Source organism: Zonotrichia leucophrys, chromosome 3, assembly GCF_028769735.1.
Source record: "Zonotrichia leucophrys gambelii isolate GWCS_2022_RI chromosome 3, RI_Zleu_2.0, whole genome shotgun sequence".
NCBI classification, from domain to species: domain Eukaryota; kingdom Metazoa; phylum Chordata; class Aves; order Passeriformes; family Passerellidae; genus Zonotrichia; species Zonotrichia leucophrys.
In genome coordinates, this window is record NC_088172.1 from 17884261 (window position 1) to 17904351 (window position 20091).

Genomic DNA, 20091 nt, shown 5'->3' on the forward strand with positions numbered 1-20091 from the left:
TGTAGAAATAAGTACCAGAACTATCTTATAGTGTGGTTTTTGATGATGTTTAGCTTTTGTGATTTTACTGCCTTACCTATGGAGTGCAGGCTGTGTGAGATGAGTGTAGGGAGTTTTTCAGGTCACAATTTTAGCAGTTGTAAGAAATGCTGAGTAGGTTTATGTAACATTTATTTACATAAGAAATAAAAACAACAACCAGCAGTGTTCAAACAACTGCAATGACTGTGTCACACACCTGATGGTAGAGTGACAGAACAGGCAGGACAGGGCAGGTGTCATGTAAGAAGATTCACTCTCCTTTTGGAGTCACAACTGCTTTGGTCTGATGCTCAGAGCAGCTCTGCCTGTAAAACACGAGAGTATCTGCTGTGCGGGCAGTAATGAATTCTGCAATTTTGTGCAAAAGCATGTGGTGTTTGGAGTCCTGTGAATGCAAACCCTCAGGTAGCTTTGTGAACACAGGTGTATATCATGTAGCAGCAGAAAAACTGAATTATCACAATTCTGAGACACCTTTGGTGCTGCTGGTGTTGTAAAGGCCCCTGATTCCATTCAACTGATTCTTGTTTTTCTGAACTATTTTATCACTTCTGTATTACAGATTCTGCCTTTTCCATATGGAGTATATTCACACTGACAGGCTGCTCTGCAGACACTGTGTTGGAGAGTTGGGACTTAAGTCAGTGCCAGCTGCCCCCAGCTGCAGCTGTGTTCCCTTGCTCTGCCCTGGAAAGTGCTGAGCCTTCTCTGAGGGCATGGTGGGCTGCAGGATGCTGGGGGCCATGCAGCATGAAAGCAGATTCTGTCATTTGTACCTGTGTCTGCAGTGGAGCTGCTGTCTTATGGTGGAAGCTGTTTTTTTACTTTATTCCAAACGTTTTGGCATGGTATCTCTTGTAAAGTCCTTACTACTGCTTTGTCAGCTGTTGAGCACCTTTCTGTTATGCTTTTACTACAAACAGGTGAACCTGGATTTTCCTGAAAGTGAATTACAACTACTGCTGGCATTGCAGGCTGCAACAGGTTTTCAGGCTTATACAGGCTGGCAATACCCAGACTATATCAGAGGAAAGAGGTTTCTCCTGAAGTAGTTTGGGGTTTTTTCATAGATAACATTGTCTTCACTGGATCATTTTGCAGAGAAACCCATTCCCAGGAATCTCAAGAGCAAAGCTACCAGTGACCCAAATAAGCAGATCCAAGGAGAGCTCCTGTGTTTCCCAGAGGATTTGGTTAAGTATTACAGGAAGTCTGGCTTTTGTTCATTCCTTGTTAAATGTACATTGCAATTCGTATTTTAAAACTCTTAGTCAAGACAGTTTGGAAATATTTCCATGTTTTAAATACTATTAAGACAAAGCACAAGTCTGAAAGTATTGCTATGTGGACCTGTCAGTGCAGTACTGCTATTGAGTCATGCATTAAGCTGTGAAAGTTGTAGCCATCAATAATAACCTTGCCAAAGTGTTTCCCAGTACTGGATATTTTGTGTTTGTAATTACCTCATCCTGCAAACATGCAAGTATTTGCATATTCTTGTATTTATTGGTATTGAATGTAGTCAGTGTGCTGAGCTGAGAGATGCATGCACTCAGGTACTCAGAGAATTAGGATTTCAGGGGCACAAAATGGAGGATGCACCATATATAAGCAACTGGCAATTATAGTCACTTGTTAAATTAGTTTACAGTGGCCTGTGAGGCACAAGAAGGAACATAGCACATCTTTAAATAAGTACAAAATTTGAGATTGTGTATCCTATATTTTGCTGACATGTGAAACTTCCACAATTATTTATGCCACATGTGAATTACCTCTAATAAAAAAAAAATTTGGAAAAATTCAATCTTCCTTCCAAATAAAACTATTCCCTATTTTCTTTCTCTTAGCCTATGAGATTGTACTTTCATTTCATGTCACAATGTTCTGTGACTAAAGTTACGAATCTTTATGAAAAAATGGACCAGTATATCAAATTAAAGAGAATGTATGCCCCAGGGAATATGATCCTGGAGTACTTGTCGATGGCATGGGTGTCGATGCGCATGCTGACGTATCTCTGGTTTTTCCTCCTGGCCGAGCCCCTCTCCGAGCCCAGCGCCAGCTGCACCATCATCCGCTCCTGCTTGTCCCCGTCCTCGGACATGAAGTGCCCCAGCTCGTTCACGTCCCCGTCGTTGTAGCTGCCGTCCACCATCATGGCCCGGGGCTGCGGCAGGCTGCAGGCACAGGCAGGCTGTAGGCACAGACAGGGGCAGCAGGGGTTTCAGCTGTGTCCACACACTCACAGACATCCCTTTCCTCCTCCCATCCCACAGAGGTGGGGAAAGGCCTGGGGGATTCAGGCTGCTGGGATGCAAAAGGGAGAACAAAACGGTGGAGCTGGGCAGGAGCGTTTTCCATCTCCACTTCCATGTCTGTGAGGCACAGGTACAGTCAGGGAGGGAGCAGGGCTGTCTGTGGAAAAGTTCCTTTGGTTTAGGCACAGGTACCAGGGCGCAAAAAAAGGTTGGAACTGTGCTTTGTAGCTGAGAAAATCAGAGGAAGACAGGGAAACCACAAGAAGGAATGAAGCCTGCCTCATTTGGGGCAGGAGAGAAACTCCCTTAGGCTGAAATTTTAGTTTAGATTTAATGTAACAAGGGCAGAGTGGGAAAATTGCAACCTGTGTATAAGTTTAGACTGTGCACAGACAAAAGTGGGGGATATCTGTCATGTTATCTGAAACCCAAACCTCAGAATTCAACTGATTCTATCCACAGGTTTTAATCTACACTATTAAAAAAATATTTAAAGGTAAAATCCTAAACCCATCCCATCTGTACAGGCAGTGGAGGACTATACCTAAGTTAGCCCACGCAGACTCCAAAGAAAGAGCAGTGAGCTTGGGTGTGGGTTGTGTGTGCAAAATCTTCATAACCTGCAATGCCTCACTGCTGGTGTCTTTTTGCACACACTGCATTTTCCCCAGGCAGCTGAGAGCTGCAGTTGCAAAGCTTTGAACATTTCCAGACTTTTGCCACACCTTTTCCCAGGGGCAATAAAATGACATTGGAGATAGAAAACCTCACCTTGTCCCGCAGTTTCCTCTCCTTCCGCTCTTGCACCGTTGTCAGGTAATTCACAGCCGCGTACTCCAGCACCGAGAGGAAGACAAACACAAAACTGACCCACAGGTAAATGTCCACGGCTTTGATGTAGGAAACACGAGGCATGGAGGCATTCACCCCAGTGATGATCGTGGACATGGTCAGCACGGTGGTTATGCCTGGGAATTCACCAGTAGAAGAGACCATAAGATGCTTTCAAGCCAGACTCTTCATCACAAATACAGCAGTTGTTACAATTTCCTAACATCTGAATTTACCTTGCAATATTTTTTTTCACTTTTGGGTAATAAGTTTCACTGCCTGAGGAGGGTCCTGGCAGCCCTGATTTGTAATTGGACAAATGTATCTTGTCCAGTTTTCTTGTCTATTTGGTGAGCACAGCTCTAATTCTGCTCTCAGGATGTTGCTAGTCTGGCTCCTCACCACTCCCCCAGCCTCCCATCCCAGGGCCAGGCAGCAGCACTTTGACCCTGTGCTGGCTGCACCCCATTCTAGGTTCAGGACAGTCCCTGGAGGGGTACAGGTATGTGGATTTGAACTCAGTGATCCTTATGGATTCCTTCCAACTCAAGATATTCTATGATTCTATAATTCTGAGTATCTCAGCTTCTAGTTTAACCCCCCCACAGCATGGACACAAGTGAAGCTGCTGCTTTTACATGTTTCCCCTGTGTTTTCTGTATGCTGGACTTCTCCTGAGAAGTCCTGCATCATGAGATGTCACAGAGTCCCCAGCTGACTCTCACACTTGGTCTGTGCCTTCACTGGAGCAAAATCAGGGAATAATGGTGCCCCATAAGGCAGGGCTGTCCCACGTTACACCCTGGGCAAGCACAATGAGCACAGGGCAAGGGCAGGAGCCGCTGTAGTTCAGCATTACCCTGGCTCTGGGAGAGCCTCTCCATGGCCCTCTCATTTCAGGGACTAATTATGTCACATTAGTGATTACTTTGGAAGTTGAAATTATGTAAGCACAAAGGACTGAATTCACAGGAGTATGTAGGTGCCAAAAATACTGCTCAGGCAGTGCCTACATCTTCTGAAAAGCCACGGCCCATACCCTTATGCTTCTTTTAATGATGTCTTGAGGCAATGAGTGCTGTTTCTAAATTCAGACCTGAAAAACTGCTCTATTGCCATCTCTATTGTGTCTCTCTGTATTCTCTCCACTGAGGAATGTGATTTTAAAAATAAATAAGATCCTGAGGCATGTTGCCTGGAATAAGAGGAAGAAAGCCTGAGCTCAGAATCTGCAAAAAAACAGCACTTTGCTGAGGGCAAAACAGCCACTTTAGAAGAAGATTTATGTCCATATCACAGATCTGCTCCTATGGTGATTCCTGTGACATATGGCTTCATCCCTCAAAAAGATGCTGCAGAAAGGGAAGCTGAATCCCTCACACTGCAGTGCAAACTCATTTAAAAAGTTAAACAGCATGGCACAGCTCAGCTTTGTTACCTCCACCCTCCCTCCTCTAGCAAAACTCAATATTAACTGAAATTTTGTAAGGGCTGCTGATACTGATTTTCACCTTCTCGCTCACTGAAGTCTCTGAAGGATACTGACACCTTGGCTGTACATGTGAAGGGTGCTGACACTTGGCTGTACACGTGCCCTATCTCTGTTTGGAGCAATAAAAGCAGAGTGGGATGTTTGCTCTCTGATTCATTCCAGGTGCATCTTGTCCAAACAGGGAAAGCAATTTTCCTGGCATGAGGAGAGTCTGCGCCACGGGGGGACACATGCCCTGTCCCTGTGTGTGGCACAGCTGATTTCTGTGCCTGCAGGCAACACAGGGGCAGAGCATGGCACCAGGGATTTCACCTGGGTGGTCAAGGCTGGGGTTGCAGCCTTTGTCCCTGAGGTCTGCTGACTACAAGATTGCTTTTACCTAACGGGACTCTGGCAGGAACCGCTCGGCGGTCGATCCAGAAGGACACCCAGGACAACATGACCATGAGAGTGGCAGGGAAGTAGGTCTGGAGCAGGAAGAAGAAGATGTGTCGGCGTAACGTGAAGTTTATATAGAGGCGATTGTACCACCCTGTGAAACAGAGAGAGTGAAAAAGAGGAGTTACACCAACACCTGCCTGCTTTCAGATAGGGCAATGCTGCACCAGGGGAAAAGTGACTACTTTTCTTTTATGAAAACACAGTTAATGGTGCAGATCACTGCAATTTACAGAAAAACTCCTTACTGAACCAACTATCAAAGTCTAACCATCTCTCGGGCTGATCAGTTCTGGAAAATAACGCCTATCAATCAGAGAGTTTAATTCAAGTGAAGACTTGGCATGACCTTGAAGAGGGATTATCTTTCCAGACTACATGATCATTAAGGTGGAAGTGTGTGGCAGGGACAGCCAACTTGGTATAGAAGAGTGGCAGCTCTGATGGGGTACAGAGAGAACCCCAGTGGACAATGCTCCATGGCCAAGGGCAAGAGAGACAGATTTCACCTTTCTTTGCCCAGCTCTGGAAGGTGCTCTGGTTGCCCACCTGTGCTGCTGTAAAAGGCAAGCTTTGTGGTGGTGTGAAACTCCTGAATCAGGAACTGGGACAGTGATATCCTCTCATCTGTTTTTAGGGAATCATTCCCATTCTTCCAGTAGAGCATAAGGTCATCTTCAGTGTAGGCATCTAGGGAAGCAGAGCAAATTCAGGATAGTGCACTAAGACAGTTGCTACCACCCCCACAGTCCAGGGCTTACCCAGAGAGCTCCCATCTGAAAAGGTCAAATTCCCAAATGCCACCCACCTAGGTGGTGGGTATGGCTGTGGCAAGGAGTGGACTAGCTCATGGTCACAGCCCTCAGGCCTGATGCCTGATACGTTTTGTTAACCCTCCTGTTTCTCTAATCATAGTTTCACACACATAATATGTGTGTCAAGTAACCCACTGCATCAGAACTTGAACAATTCTTTCCTGTAAACCTCCTAAAATCAGAAGCAAAGAAAGGGAGCCTTAGCAGAAAGAACCTGCTTGGGGTGATGAGAGGAACAATCAGAGAAGTAATCTGAACAAACAATAGCCTGAGGCATGCAGGAGAAAAAAACTCTTGGAGAAAAAGATTTCTGCCTATGATATACACATGAACATAACTTTGTTTTTTAATACACATGGAAGTAACAGTAATGTTAATCCTTTCAGATGGGTTTAGTAGAAGCTCTTTTCACACAGGGAGAAAATAAATCACATACAAATGTATTAAAACAGAATTAAAATTGTCATTTCTTATTGCAAACTTAAGAAGGAAAAGAAAATAACTCAAAAAAGCCAAAAGTTTGAAATTTTGCTATGTGAAACCTGGGCAATTCATATGTGCATCATACTCGGGTCAACAGGCATAAGCTGGCTTTATCTCAAATGGGCAATGAATGTCACTACCCTATCATGGTCTCTACACCATGGATGAGCAGATGTTGCCCGTGAAGGGTGTATGGCCATTTATCCCTGTGTCTGAGGGCACCTGGGCAAACAGGTGCTGTTGGAGACTGCTGCCCTGCAGGCAAGTGGCCATGGGGCTTTGGGGGTGGGATGGCAGTGGGGCAGCCTGGGCCCCAATGGGCATTCAGGGCCGCTGGCAAGACAGTGCTCAGAGCTGGTGTTTAAAAACACTTGCTGCAAACACCATCTAATTCTAGTGAAAAAATACAGGCAGGGAGCTTCTCTCAGTGTTGAAGTCTGATGACTTTGGTTAGAGCTTCCATGAATGAAGCAGCAGTGTAATTATTGGTCTAATTAATTATTGATATAATAATTATTGGTATAAAATAGTTTAGGTGCCCTTGGCTCCCCAATACCTCCACTTTACTTACAGCTTTCAATCTCCAGGGAACATGTCTGCGTGTCCAGGGGAAAGCGACTAAAATCCATGTTGCACATTGCTGTTACTGTAACTCTAGGAATAATAAAAATCACTCCATTAAAGACTTGTCTCCTTATGGGACTGTAAAATAGTCAAGCTGTGTGTTTGGTCTTTTATTAAACAACTGCAGCCAGTACCACTCAACTGAAAATAAATTCCTCCCATTCAACTAAAGCCATTCCACTTCAGTAATTTCTTCCTCTCAGCAAGCTGCTGTAAAAAAAGGTGACTAGAAAGTTAGGCCATTACAAATTGCAACTAGATGACAGAAGTATTGGAGAAGAAAATGAGAAAAGGCAAAAAGGACATTTCCCCCGACAATCAGCAAACACATCTCTGCAGACATCTGTCCTTTAAACAGATGCTTTGTACGATAAAATAATTTGCATTTATCCAAGCCATCGTAGTTGCAACCCATGAGGGATGCAGGCAATTTCCTTGCACACCATGAATTTCCCATGCTCAGTGGAAACTCGGCGATCACACACGGGAATCAGCCACCAGAGGGCACAGGGCTGGAGCTGGAATGCAAGTGATCACCGAAATGCTCTGGTCCATCCGTCAAAATCTCTCGCTTTGCTATGGTCTGATTATCACATTTTTAATAGCATAATTTGGTGTTTGAACCAGAAGCAACCATAAATCTCGACTCGAGTGGTTTGGACTCCAGAGATGTAATGAAAATAAAAGTATAAATTATATTGGGGAAAGAATTAATAAGTTATAGAAGGGTTACTGGTAGAGAGACATCATACAATGATAAAAACACAATGCAATCCCTTATATTAGTAGTCTTTCTACACCAGTGGACTGTCTGATGGGTTCTGTCTGATGTTGCTTTCCTGTCTGGACTTAGCCTTTGAGTGAAAGTGCTTGGCTCAGCTGGAAGTTTAGGTGACAGAGAGGTCTGTGGTGGTTTCCAAGACGGGAAAACAATGTCTGGCAAAGAACCCTAAAAAGCCAGACACCAAGGAAAAATACAATGTGCAGACAAAGGCATTCAGCAAGGCAGAGAGGCAGCAGTGCCCTGTCAGGGAGCCTTTGTCCTTCCCCAGCATTCACGAAGCATTGCAACCTGAACTTGCTGCTGAACAAAACACTGAAACTCAGCCAATTTGCTATTGAAGTCTTTCACCACCACTTTGTACTGGGCAATTGTTTAAGCACAAGGCTGTGCAGAATCTGAGTTTTATGTCCTCCTGTTCCCATCTTCTTTAGATAACCATAAATGCTTGCATTGCAGGTGATTGGCAGCTAAATGAGTGTGTAGGCATGCATGCTATAGCTGAACAATATGTCATATTCTTGTCCTTTTTTATTGTACTCAGGACCTGACCAAACTTTACAAAGGCCTAAAGAATACCTGAACCTTGTCTAATCTGCTGAGTGAAGAAAAAGCTTTGATAATGAGAAGGTAATGTTCAGGCTATGAATTCAAATGAACTGTAAGATAAAAATATCAAAGAACAAAAGAATTCTTGTCAAACTGATGCCCTCTAGGGAATCAAGAATTTCTTTGCTTGACTTTTTTTGTAGAATCATAAAACACCTTGGCAGGCTGAGAAGTTACCCCCTCACCTTGTGGCAGGCTTAGCTTCACCTCTGCCACTACCAACATTCCCTAAAGACTTCCACAGCCTTCACAAGCAGTGTATTCTGCAACTTTCTCACTACGAGTCTTGCTGATACTGACCTCCTATCAACCAGGTCTTCATTCTTTCTGTCCTTCAGAATATGTTACCTATCATCTGATGTTTTGTTTATTTATCAGGTATTTTGTTATTTCATTGCTGTGGAGGTGATGTTGACACTCTTGCATCAGAATATTGTACAGAAATTTCCCTTCAAATAGGTTTTTATGGGTCCTTTGGCAGTACTTGTTTTCTGACTGGATGGAGCTGCAGCCAAGTAAAACAGAAGAACAGATTTTATATTCCTTTGGAGATTGATAAATTGATTGTCTGGGATAGAGTTAATTTTATTTTTTCACAGTAGCTAGTGTGGGAATACATCTTGGATTTGTCAAGAAAACAGTGTTAATAACACAAGGATATTTTTATCAGTGCTGAGCAGGGTTCCACAGCACCAAGGCCTTTTCTGCTTCTCACACCACCCTAACAGAGAAGAGGCTGTGGGTGTACAGGGAGTTTGGAGGGGACAGCTGATCCCAGCTAACCAAAAGGACATTCCACAGCTTATGTCATCATGCTTAGTGTATGAAGTGGGGGAAGAAGAAGAAGGAAGGTGTAGAAGTTTGGAATAAAGGCACTCGTGTTCCCAAGTGACCATTACGTGTGATGGAGCCCTGCTTTTCTGGGGCTGAACACCTGCCTGCCCTTGGGAAGTGCTGAATCAATTTCTCAATTTGCTTTGCCTGTGCATGGGGCTTTTGCTTTACCTAATTATCTGCCTTTATCTCAGCCCACAAGGTTTTTTGTCTTTTACTGTTCCATTTCTCCCTCCCACCAGGATGGAGTGAGGCAGCAGCTACCTGGGGCTTAGTTGCCAGCTGGGGTTAAAGCACGGCACTGATGCTCCTCGCTTAGCATCTCCAAGCATGAAAGTGTTACTTATCAGAAATTTAAAAACCTCAGTTTAATAACATTCAGACTTATGTCAATGATGAACTATTTGGAAAATAAGGGAGAAAGCCAGGGCTGGCACCACCCCTCAAGCCAGAGGACAAAGCAATGTTTACCAAAAATGTCCCCTGCAAAGAGCTTCCATGGACTTCACATGAAAAGTGAGCAAAAAGCAGGAAGAGCCCAACCAAGTGTTTGGGTTCCTCTAACAACACACACGAGTCACCAAGAGCTATATATCCTTGCTCTGAATCTTCTCACTTCATGTGCTAAAGGAGGTTCCCTCTGGTTTTTTTTTTGCTTATTATAAAGTGGCACTCAGTATAATTTATACTTCTTCATTATTGCTTTCAAGAATAGAAACTGCAGATTTTGCTAAGCCCAGAGACTTTGCTGTGTAGTGAAGTGAAGTGAACAACTATAGCTGCCCTGGACTTCTCTTTATTACCAGACACTGCCCTTTTATTTAGAATGTGCCCTGCCTCTTCAGCAGTGCCCGTGGGGATTGCAGCCTGCTATCAGCCTCCCGCTGAGCTGCTCCGAGGGACTGCCACGTCTGACTGCAGCTTCCCAACAGGGACAGGAGCTGGCCACGCTCACAAAATGAAGAGACAGTGATGGAACCAACAATGCTGGCACAGAAACTGGCTTTCTGCAATAGGCACTTAATGTACTCATACAGGCATTTAGATGTCTCTGGATAGGCAGCCCATTCATTCTTTTTATGCCTTTTTTTTTGTATGAAGTCATGCAAAAACACAATACAGGAATCAATTAAACCACTTTCTCTTTCCACTAATAGCTTGCATTGAGGGAATGCAGTTTTACCTGAGGCTATAAAGTACCTTCCCATCTGGCTGGACCCGCAGCATGACATTGTCTGTGGTGGTGTCATGGATGAAGGAACGCTTGGAGTGCACGAAGAACATGTCGGGGACCCAGATCTTCTTCACCAGTCTGCCATCAAAGGTCATGCTCTGGTTGTTGGTGCTGGGGAAGGACAGCCTCTCGTCTTTCCAGTAGTGCCTCAGGTAAAGAGTCATGGTGAAGTCCTGCAGCAAAAAGGCTTCTGTCACTACTGACACCTTATCAGCACGGTAGGGATTGCTCCTCTCTGGGATAAACCATGAAGGGTAAAGCACCTCTCCTGAGGGCACATCACTCCCCGGGCTGCAAGGAGCATCACCAGCTGAAGCTTGTTTATTCATCAGGTCTGATGGATTTACTGGGTTCAGCCACAACTCACTTCTCAGGCTTCAACATAGTACAGAATGAATAACTCTGTCACTGATGTGTCTTCATTTAAAAAGCAAGTAATGATCTTGTTAAGCACCATGGCATTTTTCTAAAAAGCTGCACAAGTTAAAAAGTATTGATTCTGAAAATGTAAAATCTTCTCCATTATTATTTTGCTAACAGCCAAAATCGACCCTGAATTTTTTTTTTAACCCAAGGCCATCTAGTGGTTTTCCCATGTTGATGAGTGTTGCAACATGACATTAGAGGAGGAACAGGGGCAGTATTCAAAAGCCACAGGAACTAATTCAAAATCATAATCTTTGATTAAAAACAAAAAGGAACAAGCTTGTTGTTTGGATTTTGTTTGGTTTGGGGTTGTTCTGGGGTCTGGGTTTTTTCTTTAACTTCTAAGTCCTGGATGTTAGCTCTTCCACTCTGCTTTCAAGACCCAGAGCTTTCTAGGGGCCCTCTGGCCACCTTCACAAGCTTTCTCCTCAACCAGAACAGGTGAAAGCTCAGGACACCCATGGCTAGCTGTCGGGGTGCAAGAGCACTGGAGTCAGGGAGTCAGCTGGGAGGGTCCCTAGCTCTGGGAAAAATGCTGACCCTTGAGGTCAGATGACCACAGATATCCCAGCCCGCACAAGAGCTGAAATAGCTGCAGTGAGAGGAGCCTGACATGTCACCAGTGTCTCTGCCAACCACCAGCTGTGCCTGGCTCAGGCATGGGAGGGGGTCCAGTGCAGGCTCTTTATCCCTCTGTCTGTTAATTAGGAGCAGACAGAATCTGGGGCTTCCTGTGAAACCTTCAGAGCTGTTTGACAGTTTTGTTGAAAAGTCAAAACATTTTCAAAAATATTCTGTATTGGGGAGTGATTCTTTTCTCTTTCAAAGCAAAACCTGAGTTACTGAGAGGCTCTGTGGGTCACAGAATGTTTGGATTGAAAAAGTTCCCGTAAAGACCATCTTGTTCCAATCCCCCTGCCATTGGCAGGCTATCTTCCACTAAACCAAATTGTTCAAAGCCCCTTCCAGCCTGATCTTGAATGGGATGGGGCATCCACAACTTCTCTGGGCAGTCTGTTTCAGTGCCTCGCCACACTCTGAGTAAAGGATTTCTTCCTTATATCTGATCAAAACCTGCCCTCTTTCAGTTTAAAGCCATTCCCCTTTTTCCTTGGGAGCTCTCTGGCCCCTGACTACCTCAGAACTTGTCCAAAGTGACTGTGTCTGCAGCATGTAAGTGCTTTAAAGCAAACACATTCATCAGTCTCCTCAGAGCTTGTCTGTGTGTTATCACTATTTAAGAAAACACAGAAACCCAAATCCTTTGAGACAGTCTTGGCAATGTTTTATCATTCTGTCCTAGAGAAAAGAAAATAACAGATTTCTTCCTTCTGCTTCAAGGGCCATGAAATGGTAGCATGAGGTCAATAGAAGTAATTGTTGGCAGATTCAGATTGAATGGGAATCTGCCTTTGGAGGCTGTGGAGTGTTTGTCCTTGGCAGTATTCAAACCCCATGGACACAAACCCATGTAGCTTGCCGACTTTTGGTCTCCAGAGGTCCCATCTGTGACTCTTACCATGTCCACTTCAGAAATGCTGTCCAGACTTTCAACTTGGACATCCACCCCAACAGGAATTGCAGGGCCTAGGGAAAAAACATAGGAGTTGACAAAGTACAAACCTAGTGAGACAAAGCAATCCTCTGACTTTACTATCTTACAGATAGAAATAGATGCTCAGTCTTAAATAGAAACAACAGTAAGCAAATAGAAAGTATAAATGATTGGAATTCACAACAAAAATCTTCTAATAACAATTAAAGTCAGTAATAAGACTGACCCAAGAATAATTTTCTCTTTTTATTGTGTTATCCTACATGTGTTCCTTCAAGATTTAAAAGCAACTTTAATTGTTTTTAGCTCTAGTGCTTGAGTCCAGGACTGGCAAGACAGATTACTGGAAGAGGATCCATTGACAGAGAGACCAGTGGTGGCACAACTAAGGGAATGTGGCAGATTTTTCCTCACTTTTACTCCCCTTGCAGGCTAATAACATCCATGAAAGCTGTGCGCATTTGACTTTCACAAGACTCAGTGCTCAGCTGTGGAAACGGTGACAGGAGGGGATGCATAGCAGGACACAGGCATGTGCCACTGAGCCTGAGGCTCCTGAGGGGAAGGGTCCAGCTGTGACCCCATGTAATAGGGATTCTGAACTTTTTTCCCTCCTCCAGGCTTTGACTAGTCTCTCATATACCTCTGGCAATTACAGTCCAGGAGAGCTGTCAAATAAAATAATGCTCACATTTGTGAACTGCTGTGAAACTGAAATGTTTTTAAATTAATTGAACATGCTGGTATTTGGCATATTGAGCATTTAGTGATAAAATCTTCTTTCATCAGAGTATATAATGGTATCCTGGATTTGAATGACCATCTGTCAGCCAGAAAGGGTAGATAAATTACAACATTCTCTAATCCGATGGGCTGAAAGAAAGCGTGTTCTCCATCCATTTCCCTGAAAGCTTCAGTTGCTCTAGCACACAGCCACCAAACTGTGAGCAAGCATTAACACAGTCAAAATATTTTATTTTGGGTTATAATTGAGGTAAAAGCGGTACATCATTTGATTATGCACATGTATGGCCATACTAAGAAAAAAACAGAATGTCCCACACCATCCACGTATAAACATAAGGTGTATTTGCAGATTTTTATCAAAGGAAAGTATCACTGAGCAATAGGATTAATATATTGCCTGTTAATCACATTTCCATGCCTTTGACTATGCTTTTTGCTCATCCAGAAGGCTATTTCACTGAACCTCCATTCCCCCGAGAGTGCCATGAATTCACAATTCAAAAGAATAGAAATTAGAGACAGAAGAGTCAGTCTGCTTCTTCACTGCTGTAAATGTTACAGAATAAAGAAGTGAGAGTGTAAAGCAGGAACAGTGACAAAAGTGCATGTTTCATACCTCCAAAACCTGGTCTCATGCTGAAGTCATGGTCATCTATTCGCAGCAGCTGCTCTGACTTCGTCAGGGGAGATTTGGTGATGTCAGGGCTTCGTTTTAAGATTGGGCTACCAGGAGGAGAGAAGCACAGCTATGAGCCCTGGCCAGTGCCTGTGAGAAGCACGCGCTTGTTTCACTCCATTTACTCCTGAGAACATCCACCCCTTAGAGCATGAGCCTGTGATTGTGGCAGTGGTTGGCAGAATGTCATTAAAAACTGATTCCTGCACTCAGCATGCAGTTTGGGCATGTGTGATAATTTTAGCACTGAGAAAACATTTGTTTGCTGGCTTTTTGTCCCTGTAAAATTCTCTCTGCAGTTTGGGGACAGTCATTAAAATGTGTGGGCTGGAGGAACAACATGTGTGAATAAATGGAGAGGAGGAGGCATTCCTGACATTGAGTTATGATGGAGTGTGAGGCCAGGAATTAGGGAAATAATATATCAAATAAGCTACTGGCTGTTGCCCAGGAACAAAATGGAGACGGTCTGGGAAGCAGGCCAGGAGGCAGGCCATTCCCTAACTTGGGATAAAATTATTAGCTTCTGCCCCAGATTTCCATCAAGGATAAAAGGCAGCATTACAGGCCTGGGAGGTCTCTGAGCATTAAAGAGCCTGGGAGGGTAATTCCAGAGGCTGTTGGAGCTGCACCAAATGCTGGACAGAGGAGGCTCTGATTCCCTTCCACATCAAAATGCAAACTGCTGTTCAGTGCCCCAGTGCTGTGGCATGATGATGGCAGCAGGTCCTTGGTTGCTCCCTTGTGTAGGGGAAGCCTTTGCTGCCCTCAGAACCAGCCACTTGGGTGGCAGGAGGGCTCCAAAAAAGGAGGAAAGGTTTTGCTGGCTCTTGATTTTAGAAAAGGTGGCACACTCAGAGAGGCACTCATCTGAATACACGCAAGACAAGTAAAAAGTAAATTAGAGGAAAACAGGCTGACAAAGAACTTGATGAGGGGAGAGTTCCTGTGATAAAGTTTTTCATAAATGAGACTGCTTAGCCATGCTGGACTTCTCAAAGACTTGTTGAAAGTTGTACAAGAAGCCAATACAACAATCTCCTAACAGAGGCCAGCGGTGTTGACAGCGACTCCTCTCACAAATCCTTTATCCGGACTTCAAAGTATCTTAGAAAGATGCTTAGACTAAGTTCAATAATTGCTAAGAGGTTTGAGTTGTCTACTTCCATCAGTGAGTTCTAGTCATGAATTATCCCTCAGGCACTTTAAAAGCTGGCCCCTGCTTCTGCTTGAGGTTTAGTTCGGCCTCTGAAAGACCTGTGAGTGTACATTGGGGAAGGTTTATGCCTGTCCAAGGCAGAGGCCAGGGGCAAGGCAAACCTTTGAGAGCAGGTTTGACAGTGCTCAGAAAGCAAACCTTTGAGAGCAGGTTTGACAGTGCTCAGAAAGGTGCTTTCTCCCTGCCAGTGGCAGTGGGAAGAACTAGTGGCATGATGGAGAGCCCATGGAAGGGCTCTTGGAGGGAAGGAATCCAGAAGGGATTCTTGGAGGGAAAGCACCCACTGACACGGCAGGGCAACACAAACTGTGCACGAGTGCCACAGGGAGCCTGAGGGGATGTGGCAACTGGCCGTGGCCTCACCCCCCAGCCTGTGAGGGTGTCAGGCAGGGGGGCTTCCTCTGGGGCCTGCTGGATTCCGCTAATGGCATGGCTAACACCTACAGCGTGGAAATTTTCCAGAGTAGAAATCCATTTTGATTTAGGTGAAATGTACATCTTTGAATTAAGTCTGTAGCTTGCTGTTTAATCTGACTGCCAGCTCTTGCAAAGGGCCTGTGCTTGCAGAGACTGCTTTAGCCGAAAGACAAGAGATGGGGGTGGCAGACAGAGCAGGGCAACCTGACCCAAGAGTTCTTTCTGATAAAGAAAAATTAGCAGCAAGTGTCACGCAAAATCAGTAAAACGAATATGTATGAATCTATTGTGAAATTGTATGCATACGTATTTGAGAGAGAGATAAAAGGGGATCTGGAGTTCCCAGAGTTCTGGATATGGAGTTCCAGCATGTCATTTTAGGAGAACGATTCCCACATTCTTCCAGTGCTGTAATAAACATACCGGCTTTACAACTTTCACAAAAGTTGCGAAGTTTGTTTGCTTCCACAAATCACCGGCTTGTCTGAAAGGGCCCCCCTCCCCTGGCCAGCCCAGCCACGGCCCGGGCCTGCAGCGGCCTCCCGAGGGCCCTGCTTACCTGCCCTGCTTGTGCGCCTCGCCGTGGGCTTCCCGTCGCTGCCGCTGCGGCCGGCTGCAGGAACAACGGGAAAAGGGAGAGCTGAGACAGGTGGGCACAGGCAGGCGGGAGAGGATGTCAGGAGGGAGGCACCGGATCCCCGCAGCTTTACCTTCTGTCACATGCGAGAAATGGTGCTTACCTTTTTCTTTGCAGCCTTTCGCCAAAGGCCGGTGTCAGGCTGGGCATGGCAGAGAGTGGGGAGGGTAGGGATGCTCGGGCTCACAGTGGAGACAGGGCAAAAATGATTTTTGTAAGGTGGGACACCTCTCTTTTTGACTGTCTGGCAAAGTACCCAAGCAGGCAGCTCAGGTCCCACCTGCCCAGCCTTGGCTGGCAACACCAGGGGCTTTGGAGACAGCAGCTGCCATGGGGCCTATGGGGGCACGGCCATTACACCTGCAGACCAGAGTATGTTCACTGTCTGTTCACAAGAAAAGATTTTCAAATTATTTTGGGGGGGGGGGGGAGAAAAAAAAAACGGTGTAAATTGTTTCTGGCTTCATACCTCTCCCATCTGGCTGTCAAGAAAGGTCTTCTCAGGTCTTTGGCCAATATTTTATTTAATCATTAAAGGCAAGAATATTGCTTTTGGTCATGTAAGTGCTAGCTTGAGCAAAAGTAACATTTTAAACAATTAACAGTTCTAAGTCATCTTTAACTAAAAATAAAAAAAAATAGCTTTTCTCTGTAATAAACACTAACTCAAATCAACTCTGCTAATGAGGCTTTTTGCCCATTAGCATACATTTCAAATCCCTCTGTAGAGACTTAGAGTGGCAAAACTCTTCTTGCAGTAATGGTTGACAGCACCTGAGCACCATTGTCCCTTTGGTGTGTAGTGGAGGAAGCCCAGGCCTTGTGAGACAGTTCTTTTCTGGGCTGGGAACATTCCAAAAGCCAATAGCATGGGAGGGAAATTCATCCTGCTGCTGCCACAGAGAAGCAGACAACCAGGTCAGGAATGGGCACATGGGGCTGTAGTACTGACTCACCCTGAAGTGAAAACTGGAAGAGTAGTATTTTTTTTCCCAGGATCTACTCTGTGTTTCCCAGAGGAATTCTAGGAATAAGTGCACAGGCAGATGAGTGTTTGGGGGAGTCTTTGGGACATGCAACACCACTGCCATTAAAAGAAGCAGCTTCTGTGGCACTGCTTGGACCTGGGCATCACAAAGCAAAGCACTTGCAAATGCAAAATGCACTTTGTGGAGCCTTCTGCCTTCTGCCTTCTGAGACACTCTGATATGTCTCACTGCTGCCTGCTTCTCATCTGCTGGCTGTCAGGAAATAACTTCTTGTGTTTTGGGGATAAGCAGATTCTGGCAACAAGCTGACCTATTTACATGACTTTAAGTGCCCTAGTAAACTCTTGGCTGTTCAGGAATAATGCTGGTGTTTGAACAGGGATGAAGCAGGCCATGTTCTTGCAATTTCTAATTTTCATTTCCCTTGTAGGTCTTATCTAATGCTTCATGGTGGCTCTGTCCCTATTCTGCTTGTCAAGGGAGACTTCAAGGCATGGCCATCAAGGATTCCTCTATCCCCATCCTCTGCACTCGGCAACCCCGGTTGCTTCCTTTTATTTCCTCCAGGTGTTCCTCTCTCTCCTCTAAAGTTAACTTTATTTCCCTGCCACAGACAAGCATAAAATGTCCCCTGTGCTCCATCCACTGCAGAGTGCTGTGTTCATTTGAGCTTTGGTTTGGGTATTTTGCTTCTTTTTGCCAGTCCTGTTCCTCTTGTCACAGCTGTGTGGCAACAAAACATTTTTACCTGTTACCCAGTTACTCCAATTTGAAGCCCCATTTCTTTCTGCTCAGTAAATACCTTTTCTGTTCTGGTTCCTGTGGAGTCCTCTGCTGGCTCAGGGATCAATGGCAGCTCCATCATGGGATCCCATTACCCTGCCTGTCTGGGCTGCGAATCAATGGAAAGCTGCTGTGGCTTCTGCTGTTGCTGGGTGTTTGTGGTTGACAGCCTCAGCCAGGAGATTCAGCCCAGACATTGTGCACAGATTGCTCAGCACAACTGCCTGTGAGTGTCCCTCCTGCTTACACTGGGATGACAGGCTCCTTAAAACTAAACAATCATTCCTGAGGTACAATATACTGAATAATGAACAACCCTTTTTTTCCTCCCCCACAATGTTAATACTTATCTCCTAGCAGCTACAATGCCAAAAGGCATTTCATGTCTCATGAAGGTCACAGAGCTGCTTTGTGAAAAAGCAACAACTGGAGCAGAGTGGCATTTACTCACAGTGCTCCTTGTGCATTGCTAGAGTAGCTCTCGGGCCCCTGATGGCAGCTGGGGTGATGCAAGCTCTTCAAAGTCATTGTTATTGCCCCAGATGTGCCCACTGCTTCAAGGGATCTTGAGATGCCTCTGCCCCAAAGTCTGAGGCTTGCTGGGGCTGGGAGGTAATGATGTGGCTGAAGTGTAGGATAGCTGGGGAAGAAAATCAGCCAACCTAGATTTTTATCACTACTGCTACAGACACAAGGCAAAAGGCAGTTACCCTTTGTATTTTAAAGCATGATTCCTATCGCTCTAATAGTCACTCCAACACAGCAAAAAGGGTTGCAGGGTTAGGGTTAACAGTGTTTGATTTCCAGAAGAAACAGTCCAACCCTGACATCTAAAGGTCCCAGCAAGCATTTCCAAATGCCCAACTTCACAGGACACGTGCCAGAGGAATGTCAGGTCCACACTTAAAATGTGCACCAGAAATCTCACAGTGTTCTTCATTCTTCATCTTGGAAATAAGATCTTTTGGAAGCAACCAAAACAAATGTGCGAGAGGTCATTACCCATCGTAGCATTTTAGTTTGCAGTTACTTCTGCAACATACATTTCCCACCTATAATCTCACAGATCAGCCAATCCACAGACCTTACCACTTACCAATCCTTACCACTGATGGAAGGCAACGGAGGAGATGGAGCTTGTTGAGCCAGTTTCCAGCAGGACTTGTAATTGGAAAGTAAAGAAAGTGATATAAGTCCCTTGTGCCCTCCAGCCATGCCATGGCACTCAGCTCTGGGCCCCCCATCCCTGAGTGAGCAGGGTGGGCAGCTTGTGCTGGGCCTCCCATCCTGCACCTGCTGTGCTGCACACACCTCATGCCATGATGGGCAGGGGAGTGCCAGCACCCACGTTCTGCTTGGTCTTCCCATCAAATTACATCTGGGCAAGGCAGGAGAGGCAGTGGAGGCAGCACAAGTCCCCGCGGGGAGCAAAGTCTTGGCAGGATGAACATGGGATTGACAAAGGTGTATTGGTTAGATCTGTTAGAAGTGTAAAAATCTTATTAAATACCTATTAAATGCCACATATTTGGCTTTGATCTCCCTGTTTTATGACCAGTTATTGACTGGGGTTAATACATCAGCATCCTGTTAAAGGCCAAAATCAGACTGGAGAATGCTTGTTTGGGGAATGGGGGAGAAGCAACAGGAACTGGGGGTTGTAGGCACAAACATACAGGAGGTTCCTGCAGGGAAAAAGTAAGGCAGAGACAGAGGGAGCTGGGATCTGCAACAGTGCTTGTGCTTTGGGTGAGACTGAGGAGAAAAGAGGCTGGATGGGCAGAGGTGGGGAGGGAAGATAAACATTGGGTAATGATAAAAGATACCAGAAGGAGCAGAGAAGAGAGGAGGCATCAGACTCGAACAGTGCCTCATCATTTTGTGGGATGACTCCTGGGGCAAAGAGAGCCTGGACAGCCCTTCATGAGTAGTGGTGTCCCCTCACCACAGAGTGGTGCTGGACAGAGAGAATGTCCTGCTCCTGGAGACATGTGAGCCTTGCTGGGCTAAAGAACTTCCCAGCCTGTGTTCCAAAGGAAAAAAGAGTGTATGGAGTGGGGAGTTCACAGAAAGTTCCTCCATAGAATGCCTTATGACTTGCAAATGAATTGGGAAGGCTTCTCAGCAAGCAGGAGATGCTGATGGATAGGTGGTGCAGCAGGTCCAGGTGAAGACTGAGAAGTCATCCAGAGCCCAGA

General features: G+C 45.2%; 1 protein-coding gene across 1 annotated transcript in view; it reads right to left on the reverse strand.

Moving 5' to 3' along the window:
• Nucleotides 1-20: 20 nt before the first annotated feature.
• Nucleotides 21-20091, reverse strand: part of GABRR1 (gamma-aminobutyric acid type A receptor subunit rho1) — a 29081-nt gene continuing 9010 nt past the window's right edge. Inside the window, exons 2-10 of the mRNA XM_064707520.1 lie at nt 16044-16097; nt 13789-13895; nt 12390-12457; nt 10394-10617; nt 6934-7016; nt 5614-5754; nt 5006-5158; nt 3075-3271; nt 21-2239 (exon numbers count right to left, since the gene is read on the reverse strand). Of these exons, the coding sequence (XP_064563590.1) occupies nt 1952-2239; nt 3075-3271; nt 5006-5158; nt 5614-5754; nt 6934-7016; nt 10394-10617; nt 12390-12457; nt 13789-13895; nt 16044-16097 (1315 nt within the window). The 3' untranslated portion in view covers nt 21-1951. The remainder of the gene's footprint in view (nt 2240-3074; nt 3272-5005; nt 5159-5613; nt 5755-6933; nt 7017-10393; nt 10618-12389; nt 12458-13788; nt 13896-16043; nt 16098-20091) is intronic.